Source organism: Filicampus tigris, chromosome 11 (assembly GCF_054856515.1).
Source record: "Filicampus tigris isolate MCC_2025a chromosome 11, RoL_Ftig_1.0, whole genome shotgun sequence".
NCBI classification, from domain to species: Eukaryota; Metazoa; Chordata; class Actinopteri; order Syngnathiformes; family Syngnathidae; genus Filicampus; species Filicampus tigris.
The window spans coordinates 1,977,789-1,989,764 of NC_141227.1; the positions used below are offsets into that span (position 1 = coordinate 1,977,789).

General features: G+C 39.9%; 2 protein-coding genes across 3 annotated transcripts; one reads left to right on the forward strand and one right to left on the reverse strand.

The window, feature by feature from the left end:
* Window positions 1–379: 379 nt before the first annotated feature.
* Window positions 380–6,204, forward strand: borcs7 (BLOC-1 related complex subunit 7). Of its 2 annotated transcripts, XM_086044604.1 has the most exons (6): window positions 380–751; window positions 1,186–1,248; window positions 3,167–3,210; window positions 3,306–3,326; window positions 3,435–3,490; window positions 5,877–6,204. In XM_086044604.1, exons 1-5 carry the CDS (start codon window positions 620–622, stop codon window positions 3,484–3,486), a joined length of 312 nt encoding a protein of 103 aa, XP_085900730.1. In that variant the 5' UTR covers window positions 380–619; the 3' UTR covers window positions 3,487–3,490; window positions 5,877–6,204. The 2 variants fall into 2 exon arrangements, with proteins under 2 accessions (XP_085900730.1, XP_085900729.1); XM_086044603.1 differs by lacking the exon at window positions 5,877–6,204 and having other exon boundaries at window positions 381–751; window positions 3,435–3,776.
* A 2,423-nt stretch (window positions 6,205–8,627) lies between these two features.
* Window positions 8,628–11,852, reverse strand: LOC147139395 (uncharacterized). The gene is made up of 3 exons (XM_086044602.1): window positions 11,027–11,852; window positions 10,588–10,866; window positions 8,628–10,458 (listed from the first exon to the last, which is right to left on the reverse strand). The coding sequence occupies exons 2-3, from the start codon at window positions 10,660–10,662 to the stop codon at window positions 9,778–9,780; spliced, it is 756 nt and encodes a 251-aa protein (XP_085900728.1). The 5' UTR covers window positions 10,663–10,866; window positions 11,027–11,852; the 3' UTR covers window positions 8,628–9,777.
* Between the last annotated feature and the right edge of the window lie 124 nt (window positions 11,853–11,976).

The window sequence follows — 11,976 nt, forward strand, 5'->3', positions numbered from 1 at the left end:
TAATTGTAAGAGATAAACTGTCTTCCGTTTGAATTTATGCTTCATTTGCCTTTACTTCAGTATTCTGTAATGCATTACAGAGCTGATACTATTTGTTGTAATAAAGATTAATTGTTGAAAAATACATTACAAAGTACCATGAAAAGAAAATCGCAACTCATATCACAATTGCAATATTTAGAAAAAAAATCTCAATTTTATTATTTTACATAATCGTTCAGCCCTAGCGCTTACAATGGATAAGGCTTCTTGTTTTTTTGTTTTTTTTTCGTGCGTGCCCTCCAATATGGCGGCCGGAACCTAAGCATTGTGGGTAAAATGACGTAATGAAAAGGGTATAGCCTACCACATTGACACATCATAACATAAAACAGTGATTCCCAACCAGTGTGTCTGGTAGGTGTCCTGCAGGAAATAATCCAATTTCACCGATTTCAGAGTTCCATTAATACAACACATATTTTCCTATCCATCCATCCCAGCGACAGGCAGAACGATTACATTCTCTAACATTACATAAGTGAAGGTTTGGAGGGGAAAAAGGGTTGTTTTCAGTTCGACGCTACTGCGTAGTTTTGTCCCTGCTCGCGTGCCATTGTTAGCTCACAGTAACGCAAACATGGCGTCCACCGACGCTCAGCCTCGGTTTGGGCAGTCCGTTAAAGGCTTATTATCCGATAAAGTGGGCTCTTGCAGCGTAGACGTTATCGCACTGACGCGCCAGGTGCTTAAAGTTTCCCGCAGCCAAGAGGTAGGTTGATGCGTTTGTTTTGGGTATTTCCGAGCAGCTTCACATTTAAACGGATCTACCACCCAAACAGCTGATTGGATCCTTCGTGAATTTTTTGAGATATTTTCATTTACTTTCATGGGAATTGGTTAGCAGCGATTACAGATTACAGTATAATTAGTTTCATTTCGCTAATGCTAACCCTACTTTGATGGGACAACGTTAGTTGGGGTAGATGTCTAGCTGACTTCGAGAAGACATATACACCTGCATTATCACCATTGACGTATACAACGGAGCGTCAAGAAATTAGCAAGACAATCTGGTAGCGTTATTAAATGTATCAGTTCCCGAGTTGGCGTTTGAGTGTAGAGTTGCTCCCTGATGTAGAACGCCAATGTTGTTTTTGTGAGTAAAGCCAAATCCTGCCCAATAGTTGTTGTGATGCCTTCCAGCTTCTCGGTCAAGCAGCCAGAAATATGGTTATTCAGGAAGACGCCATTCTACACTCAGAGGATGTAAGTATATATGTGTGTTCACTGGTTAGTTTTGTAACTTTGGATTCAATGTGTCTTAATCATTAAATCAATTTATACTTGCACTGGATGTAGAAAGCAAACGCAACCCTGTTAAAATACAAGTTCTGATGGTGGAGGTCGGGGTGGGGTGGGGTGTAACAATTGATATTTAAATATATAAATGAAAAACAACAATCTGTTCCGTTCAATTGCTGTATTTGAGAAAGCAACCTAGCATACCAAACAAACTGAATTGAGGCAAAAAAGTTCAACATTTGTGTTGTAAAAACAACACACGTCCCACATGCTTTTGGAAGACATTGAATTCTTCATTGCAAAATAAAAATTGTCATCCCCGCGCAACATAATACTTGTAGTAAAGCATAGTGGAGGCAGTATCATTCTTTCTTTGCCTTTTTTTCAGCTGCCTGGAGCCATTATGAACAGTTCAATACAAGCACATTTAGCCCCCAAACCTTCAGATGTATGCTAGAAAGCTGAAGCAGTTTACAAAATTGTGAAAATAAATTAGGGAAATTTGTGATTGATTTGGTTTATTGGTATTATTTTAGGTTATAGATAGATAGACACTTTCTTAACCCCGAGTGAAACTTGAGCACTAGTAGTGTTGTGTCATGTGTCATCTTCCACACCGCTTAAACCGTACGGTTGCGGAGAGGTGCTGGAGCCTATCCCAGCTGAGAGCTGACAGTGGGCGAAAGGCGGACTACATCCTGAACTGGTCTGGTCGCCAGCCAGTCGCAGGGCACACACAGACACCGTCACTGAGCGGAAAAACGATCCCACACTGCCCGCACACAACTCAGGCGTGTGTACCACTACACCATCAGCAACATTTTTAGTAGAGTTGTGTGAGACACAATCCCGATATAGATAATTTTGTATCCCAATAATGATATATATCCCGATATATTTTCCTTAAAAGGAAATGAAGTGATTGGCATTATTCTCTTATATTTTCTCAATTTATTTATAGAACACAGATTTTACATAGAAAACACAATTAAATGAAAAATAGAAATAGAATAAAACACAAATATCCAGTCTGCGCCTTTTCCGACTAATGCACACGGGAGAATATTCCCCATAATGCACATGGCCAGAATTTGACACAGCCATGACTGAACTAGAAGAAATCAAGTTTTGGAGTGGTTCAGTCAATGCCCAAACCTAAGTCCAAATGCAAATTTATAGCGTGATGTTAAGACTCAAGAGGGCTATGCGCAAGCAATATTTTTGTGTCATCTGATTTATTTGAGTAGGCAAATATAACCCAGTCAAAATGTACTATACTAATTAGACATTTGTTAGCCACCAATTCATTTTTTAAACAATAATTTAAAAAAAATCCTTTGGGTAATTTGTTTACATCATGAAAAGCCTTTGATATTGTTATTTACCGTACTGTGTATATTCCTTTTTAATTTCAACCTTTTATCTTCTGCGAGCTCATATTGTGTAAAGTAACTAATTTATTTTATAATATAGATTTAAAAAAAAAATGCATAGACTTGCATTCATTTTAATACTTCCCAAAAAAAAAACGTATTAAACTCAAATAATACTCACGAAAAAGTAATTAAAAATACTCCCCAAAACAACTGTATTACCACCCCGCCAGGCCATCGGTTCATGTCTTCCAATTGAATTAATGACAGTGACATATTTGACTGACAGCTAGTTTACCCTAAAATCATTTGATCACAGGAGGCGGTGGTACACCTGTTATTTTGATTGGATGGAAATTCATATCAGTTTTACCAATTGACAAACCAAATGTGTGCTACTGTATTTGTGACTCCTTGGTGAGCTACTACAAATGGCCTGGCGAGCAATGTGTTGGAGACACCTGATCTACACGCTGCCATTCATAAATGTCATCTCGTCTGTCTTTCAGAGTCTAAGAAAAATGTCCATTATAACTACGCATTTACAATATCAGTAAGTCATTTTCTACTTGATCCAAATAAAATGTGCCAACTTTCAGACTTTTGAGATTGAAACACTCTTCTCTCTTGCGCTTTCATTTCATTCAGGCAGGAGGCTATCCAGAAGAAGTACGTGGAAACGAGACCCTTTTGCAGAAAGACGCCATTCGCGTGCATATCTGTCTCAACTGTAAGCCATCTATTGATGCTGCTGCTTTGTTCTCTTCTGTCCTCCAGTGTGGAGCATTCTAAAAACCTGCAGGATCAGCTGATACACCTGCTCAAGTAGACGAGTATGTTCATTTGTTTTTCATTAGATAAGATCAGCCACAACATTATGACTGCCTGCAGAATATCACATTTCCATGCAATTGTTGTATCAAATGTTCTTCCTGTACAAAGATACTAATGTTTGGTTTTGGCGGACACTGACAGCTGTTAGCATTCTGCTTATTATTGTGATAGTGTAACAGTTGTGAAGCATTTTTGAGTTGTAACTAACCGAGGTAACCAAAACAATAAGAACAACTCTATCTAATAAACTACAGTTGGTCTGCCTCAGGATTAGGCTTAATGAAAGTGATTTGTTTGCTAGATTTTTTTGTGTGTTTTGATCATTTACTTCTGTTATGTGGGCGACAAACTGACTTTCAAATGTATTCTCATATCTCATTGTAATTTTCTATCTCTATCCAGTTACAATAGTTGGGTCATGTTATCACTATGAGCACTGTTTCGGTAGACTGGCGCCCGTGCGCTCGGCGTAAAAACGGGCGTAACGTTTTCCAGCGCAAGGCACGTTTTGCACTCATCTGGGCGTGCCGGCTCATGAAGCAGCCTCGCCCCCGACGCCCCTGATAATTTGGTGAAAGTAGTCTGCACTTGGTGTAGAAGCGGGAGCATCGTCATTTTCATGCACGGACCTTGGTTTAGTTTTGCATGTTTGTGAATTTGGTAGATGCGCTACACCTCACTGAGCGTTTCTGCCTCGTCCCCCAGCGCATTTGTAAATCTGGTTATAAAAAGTAGACTAGCTTTTATACTCGCAAAAAGCAGGTCTAATTTGAGGCGCAGACAGTCTAATGCGATTTTGGTGCATTTGATCGGGTGGGTGTGTGGGGGCTCGACCTAATATGTATTAGGTGCAAGTCGATAATAATAGATTCATGTGCATTTTGAAGGGGCATTTTGCTGGAAAAGAGGGGGCGTATACTTTGGGACAGGTCCCTAATATGACAAAGTACAAACAAATACCAGCCTCAATTGGACCCTCCATTACGTTATAACGCAAGCCGGCAGCCCTGAGATTTAGCTCAGCGCTTAGTGCTCTGAGCTTCCAATTTGGGGGCAAGTGCTCTATCCCCAAGTTGGGTGTTTTTGTTTTGGTTTCCACAATGCCAGGCCCAGTGTACTTGGGTTTGCGCTTTGACCGCCCTTATTTTGATACAAATGAGGGACACAGCGCGGATCGGTTGGGAAAAGTCTACGTTCATCTGACAACAGCACACAAAGGCGCAAACGACCTGTTCTTTTCTACTAGCAAAATATCCAAAGAAAGACAAACTCCACCCATGTAGACTGCGCTTTGCTTTAGACTAGCGCCCGGCACGAAGATAGGGTCCCTGTGTCTGCTAACCCGTCATCCATTTATTGCAAATGTTCCTGATAATCACTATCATTAAATTTTACAGAAGAGTGGGAATCAGAGATGTGCTGTTATTACTTTATGTACCGTGTATGTTTTTGTAAAATCCTGCAACAACTCTAAAAAGCAGCAATCACTGAAGTGTATAATTGAAGTGTATAATTGTCTTTCAAAAGATTGGACCTCTCTGTAACTTATAGTATTCTGGTTCATTCTCTAAATGTGAACTTATTCAGGGATGTTAATTTTTACAGTGTTATATAATCTTCATTGGGTTAGTGGAATTGGCCTACAGTTAATGATATTGACTTCTATTTTCAAGTGAAAGCAGCTCATTGCATTCCCGTAAAGAGGAAGTCAAACCAAACATATTTTTTTCAAGAATATGTTCATGCAGGCCCACTCATTCACAAGGCATTCGGATAAATATTGTGTTTGTAGAATAAGAGTTAATCCACTGGAGACAGCCATTTTGTCAGTTCTGTCAACTGAAAATGACATCACAGTGCCTCAGAGGTACAGCTCACCTGTTTTCTGAAGTTGGGTCATGATTGGTCGTTATCTGAGCCCCGAGACACTGTGATGTCATTATCAGTCGACATGACAAAATGGCCGCTCCCTGAAAAGCAGGTGGATTTTGCTGCTTATCTCATATTCCACAAACGCGATATTAATCAGAATGACTTGTCTCAACTAGTGACCCTGCACAGAACATATTCTGGAAAAAAAATGTTTGGGTTGACTTCCACTTTAAAAACAGAAAAAAAAAATGTGAATACTCTTGTGTATCAAATTTCGAACTATTTACTCTTACTATTTAAATGTAGACCTATCAAGAATATCTGTGCGTTATTTTCATATAACGGTAAAGAAATAATTTTACTGATAAGTGTATTTGAATTATTGACTGATATCGTTCACTAGGTGATAATTGTTTCCCCCCCCAAAAAATTTGTTTCACACTTTTAATGACAAAATGTCTTTATCTTTGTGTTCCAACTGAAATTTAATGATTTGCAACATGTTTTCCGAAGATGCTAACAACATTTTTGGCAACAGAGGATCCACTTCAAACTCCTGCTTTACAACTTCAAGGTAACTCACAACATGGCCCCTCCAGCCCGCAACTTTCAGGTCCTCCTCATACACACAGCTGACTGCTCCCTTTGCTCATCTCAGTATCATGGGAAGCAGAGCTTTCAGCCGGTTTCTCATTTTTCCCCTAATGTTTTTTTTTTGTTTTGTTTTTTTTCCTCTTGTCCTCCTGGGGTTCAAAATTGTTAATATTTGTTAACTGTCAACCTTTGAGACTTTTCTGTGACTGAAGGCTATCTAAATAAATTTGACTTGACTTTGATGTAATGGGGCTTATGAGTAGCTTGAATCCTAGGTGTACTTGTATCTGCAGAGTTTGATGGGCAACATGTAATATGATCATATTTAGTTTTGTTGTAATTGCTTAATCTTTTGCATTCAGTTTTACAATTATACAAAATGGCGGACTTGACACTTTCCTCAAGGATTGAACAGAGGTCAGTGATAAAATTTTGGGTAGCGGAACAGTGCAAACCAAGTGACATTTTTAGAACAATGTCTGCTGTGTATGGAGCAGCATGATTCAGCGAAAGATAACTGTCCACAGATGGACTAAATTATTCAAGTTGGGGTGAATTAATGTTATGATGAAAACAGTGGCCTACAGAAGTGAGCACCCCAACCATGGTCGAGCAGTTGACATCATTCCGTCCCGGCGAAGGTGGAAGATACCGGTATTTTATAAGTATCTGTGCAAATAGCACAGCAAATTATTCATGAAACGCAGAGGTCTTCAGCTAGTTGGTGTGATCTTGCATCAAGACAATGCTAGACCTGCTCACACGGCTGCCAAAACAGTGGAGCCAAGACCTTGCCCCTCCCAATTTCCACCTGTTTGGGACCCCTTTACCTGCGGAATGTTCCAAACAGGTGTTTTTTGCCCCTATTTTCTATTCCTCAACCTTCGCAGTCTTTTGTTGCCCCTGTCCCAGTTGTTTTGTGAATGTGTTGGCATCAAATTCAAAACGAGAGAATGGTTGCAAAAAACAACGTTCGTCAGTTTGAACATTAAATATCTTGTCTTTGTAGTGATTTCAATTGAATATAGTTTGAAAAGGATTTGGAAATTATTGTATTTACGTTTTATACAATGTTCCTACTTCACCGGAATTGGGGTTTGTATTGTAGCCTAAAATTTCATATCATCAATAACTGTTTCAGAGTGGGAGACATTTACACATATAAAACCAATGCGGCATAAACAAATGCTATATTAGAAAGAAATGTTATAAGGGTCTTTAGTTATGAATCGAATTCTAGGAAGATGACCCACATATGTACAGTGTATTCCTTCTCTCCACACTACACAGTACACTGAGAAGAGTTTTCTTCAAAAGCATAAACGTGCCAGTTAATATTTTATTTCACCAAAGCATTAAGAACATGTTATCAAATGCCCTTGACTGACTACATAATCAGCAGACTTTTGATAATGAGTGAAAGGACAAACTTATCAGCAGTCGAATGGCCAAAACAGCTGTGTGACCTTAATGGTGTCCCTGAGACCTGATGCTGGGATGTTACCTAATGTTGCACATGCTGAATATGAGCATAATGAATCCACGTGTAAATTTCACAGTATTATCCAGAATCATTTTGGTATACTGTATACTCGGCTTTCCCGACGTTTCAGCTGAAGACCATAATCACAAATGTGGTTCCGTCCTGGGACCCAAATATACTCAAATAAAATTTGTGTTGCCATAAATCGACATATACTGTACATAAATGAATGACCACCACCAAAAAAACAACAACTTGAATCCAAAAACATTTGCTTGCAAACTTGTGACGAATACAGAGTCCTTCATTCTTCATCAAATACCGTCAGACCACACGGACTCCAATCTCATTCTCTTATGTTCACAATAGTGTCATAGTTATTGTACAAAGTACATTTTATGGATGAAAGAATTACAGTGGAAAGAATGGGCACTTTTTTTGGATAAATTTGGGTTTATTATTGACAAAAAGGCTTATATTTAAGTAAGACTTTGTGAAATGTTGAATGTAGTCAGTAATATAAAAATAATTTCAGATTCCGTAATCAAGTTGAATAATGCATTTCCAAAATTGGTCCCATCCATTTTTGGGGGAACCCTAAGTTGTTCAGATCTAAAACATTGCCCCATACAAGGACCTGATAACTCTGTTTTAAGTGCGACACAAATTCGATCATTTTTAAAAATCGTTGGCCATACACTTTTTATTTGACAAAACAAAAAATATATTTTTGTTTCACCGAAATACTGTATTTTTCTCCTGTAACAATTTTAGAGAAAAAAAATACATTGTACAGTACAGTATGTCCCAATGCAGACTTTAGTTCTTTAGAATTAAGAGGAAGAAAACCCCAAACCACACAGCAAATGTGTACTCAATTTCATGAAGGGGTGAGACGTAGGTGATGTCCAAGGGAAAAAAGTATTGTTTTGGCACAGATGCCGAATTTGACCTTGGCGAAGGTCAGCACTCTAAAAGCCCCTTTCAAAGGCAGCATTTTTTATATGACTCTTGTATGACATGTATTACACCTAATGAGTTGGTAAGTGTGTATTAATGTATACGCATGCTGTTCTGCAAAGACAGAACAATGGCCATTTGAGTTTTGTAAACTCAAAAGCTATGATTTAAGAGTAAAACAATTTTTAAAACAGCATGCTGGGAAAAAAAGGCAACCTTCCACAAAATTCATTCAAACACTTTATCATTTGGTAGTAAAATAAAACCACTTGGTTCATTTGCACAAATTCAATCAACATTTTACAGTACCAAGTGCTATAAAATCAACAGCCACGTTAAAGTGTTCTATTAAATATGTCAAAACAGAAGTAAAATTGTTTTTGTGCATCCATCACTTGAAGCCTTTTGTGTAGCTACAGCATATTTTCTCTCTTTCCCCCAACACATACAGTAACATCTTGTGCAATCAAATCAGTCATAAGCAAATTATTAGAATCAAATCCAATATTTTACATGCCAGCAGTAACACAAAGTTGACAAGGAAAGGAAAACAAGTATGCAAAACCAGAGGCGGTGGAAGCAGGGGGCACTGGGGGTGACCACCCCAGAGAAACCAATTGGGGTAAAGCAGTTATGCTTGGGTTGTCATGCATCTGCAATGACAGTGACACATGCATAATACAGTACATTCATATTACAGTCCCGATCACTTTCATACTACATGTGAAGCAACATGTAATTAATTTAAGACGACAGGAAGTTCTCAATTTACGAACGAGTTCTGCTCCTACACTGACAATGTAACACAAATTCCCGCGTATGTCGGCTTTCACCGTTAAAGTCGAAATGTATGTTAAAATACTTTGTAGCAAAAAAAATGAAATTAAAATAAAAAGCATAAGATGTTGGACAGTTTTTCTCGAATGTCAGAATACGTTTCAGGAAGCTGTCCTCCGTTTTCAATAAACTCTAAACACAAAACACTTTTCGCAAGCTAGCTCCACAAAAACTTGCATTCTCTTTGGGTTTTGGAGTGAGATTTTTGTTTTGCAAACTGTCAACCACAAAACCTATTTTCACCACAAACCTGTTCCTCCTATGGCCAAAACCAAACTTTACTTAGCTTACAAAAATGTAAACACTATTGCACACCTATCACACACACTTCAATAAAAATTGAAAACACAATGTTCAGGGTGTGATGTTCTAAGTATCATATGTATAGTAATCAATAGCAAGTCATAGAATATTTTTGGGGGACTTTAACCCCTTTTATTGATGAAAACCTATACAAATGTGCTTTTCCCAAAACAAATATTTCAAAAGAGAAGAAAAGCATACATGTTACAAATTCTTGTACTATGTACAGTAAAGAGACTATGGAATCTGTGGAGGGGCCTGCGCATCACGTCGTCGTGTGGGGTCAGGCCACAGGACCTCGTCCACATCGCAGGCTATGTTTTCCCTCGCCAGACAGCGGGGGAAGAAAGCTCTGTCATGCCGGACCCAGCCTGAGTGACCCCCCACATAATCACAGGCCAGTTCCATGGCCCTGAGGAATTTCTCTGTACTATATGGTTCCCGGTCATACACCTTCCACCGCCATGATGAGAAGAACGCCTCTATGGGGTTGAGGAAAGGTGAGTAGGGTGGCAGACATACATTGAGGAATTGTTGGTGTATATTGAACCACTCTCTTATCTGGTTGGTGCAGTGAAAACTGACATTGTCCCAGATTATGACATAGATGGGAGGAGGCTGTGCTGGATCCAGATTCCGCCGCTCACGGTCAATCAGGATGTCCCGTAACTCTCCCAGGAATGTGAGGAGACGCTGGTTGTTGAAGGACCCGAGGAGAGCACGCCTGTGGAGAAGCCCTTCTGAGGTCATGGCTGCACATAGGGAGATATTCCCCCCACGTTGGCTAGGAACGTCCACAATTGCTCTTTGGCCAACTATGTTACAGCCTCTCCTCCTCCTCTTGGTGCGGTTGAAGCCAGCCACATCCAGGAAGATGTATTCATGAGGTCTCATCATGGCATCCAACCCCAAGATTCTCTGTGGAAATGAATAGCGTATGGGTAGTGTCACAGAAGCAGTACACTGTGGGCTACTGTGCAGTACAGTGAGCTTGTACACCCACTGTACTGTGATCAATCAACATTGTGTACCGGTATGTATACTCACTTGCACATACTGGAAACGACGCTCTTTGATTCTGTCCGAGTTACGCTCAAAGGGAACTCTATAAGCTTGCTTCATGCGTAGCTTCTGGCGAGGACTCCGTCTATGGTGGCCACGCTGACTCTGTCAATGCCTCCAAAATTGACGTTGTCAGCTATGACTCTCTACTTTATTTCTCTGAGTCTGATGATGTTGTTTTCCCGGACCATGTCCACAATGAGGATTTCTTGCTGCGCTGTGAACAGGGGAGTCCTTCCACCATGATGTGGCAGTCTTTCAACCCTATAGAAATAAATATGCTTTCACTCTTCAAAAAAATACTTACTATCTACAATACAAACATCAATGGAAATGTCCAGTCCCCCCAAGTAAAAGGTACTGTTGTAAAACCAATTTACATTGTGGGCTACAAACATTTAGACAAAGTAACTACGGTACATACCTGTTGTGTTCTCTGAATGCCCGAATTATGGTGGACACTGAGAACCTGCTGAGGTTGGGTTGGACTCTTAGTCCAGCTTCTCTCAGTGACATTCCATGGACAATGACATGGTCAATGACAGTAGCTCGCATTTCATCTGTGATGATTGTACGTGGTTGCCGTGCTCCTCCTCCTCTCCCTCCTCTCCCTCCTCGGCTGGCTCCTCTCCTTCCTCGGCCTCCTCCTCTGACACGAACTCTGCCTCTGTCCATTGCCGTTTGGCTCCTTCAGCAAACTGTGCATTCTATAAACTGGCCTATATAGGTGTTGTCAAATCATTTGCAGGTGTCTTCAATTTTGAGTCGTGCATTCTCAAGCGGCCAATATGGATGGTGTCACAGGTGTCTTCAATTTTGAGTCACCGTGTTTAAGCAATGACACCCGTGCTTTCATTGTGTTCAACTTTTGATGTCTACCATTTTGCATTGTGTGAGCAAAATGTGTTCACTGAATGAGAATGTGTTGATATGATTGTGCAAAGTGTGTTTTAGCAAGTGTAAAAGTGTTTAGCCTAAGTGTGAATGTGTTTAAAGAAGTGCAAATGTGTTCAGTTTTGTGAAATCGCAGATTGAGGTGAAATGTGTTTATAGTTAAGCCAATTAGGGGCCTGATTTAATAAATGTGTTTAGGCAACTGGTCATTGGGCTCAGAGATCTGGAAATTGTGCTTTAGCAATTGAGAAAAACTGTAGTATTATTGCTGAGAGGTGGATGGAGGGAGAAGGAGAGGAGGGCGAAAAAGGCAAAGATACTGCCGGCGCGCAAACAGACACGATCAAGACTCTGTGCATGCTCAACCGCAAGGAATGCTGGTCTTTGTAGTACAGGAAGTGCTTGTATGCGCAAGTGCATTGTTTGGTGCGCAACCCACCGCAAATACACAAGCAGAGGTTAACAAACTTTAGCACACTT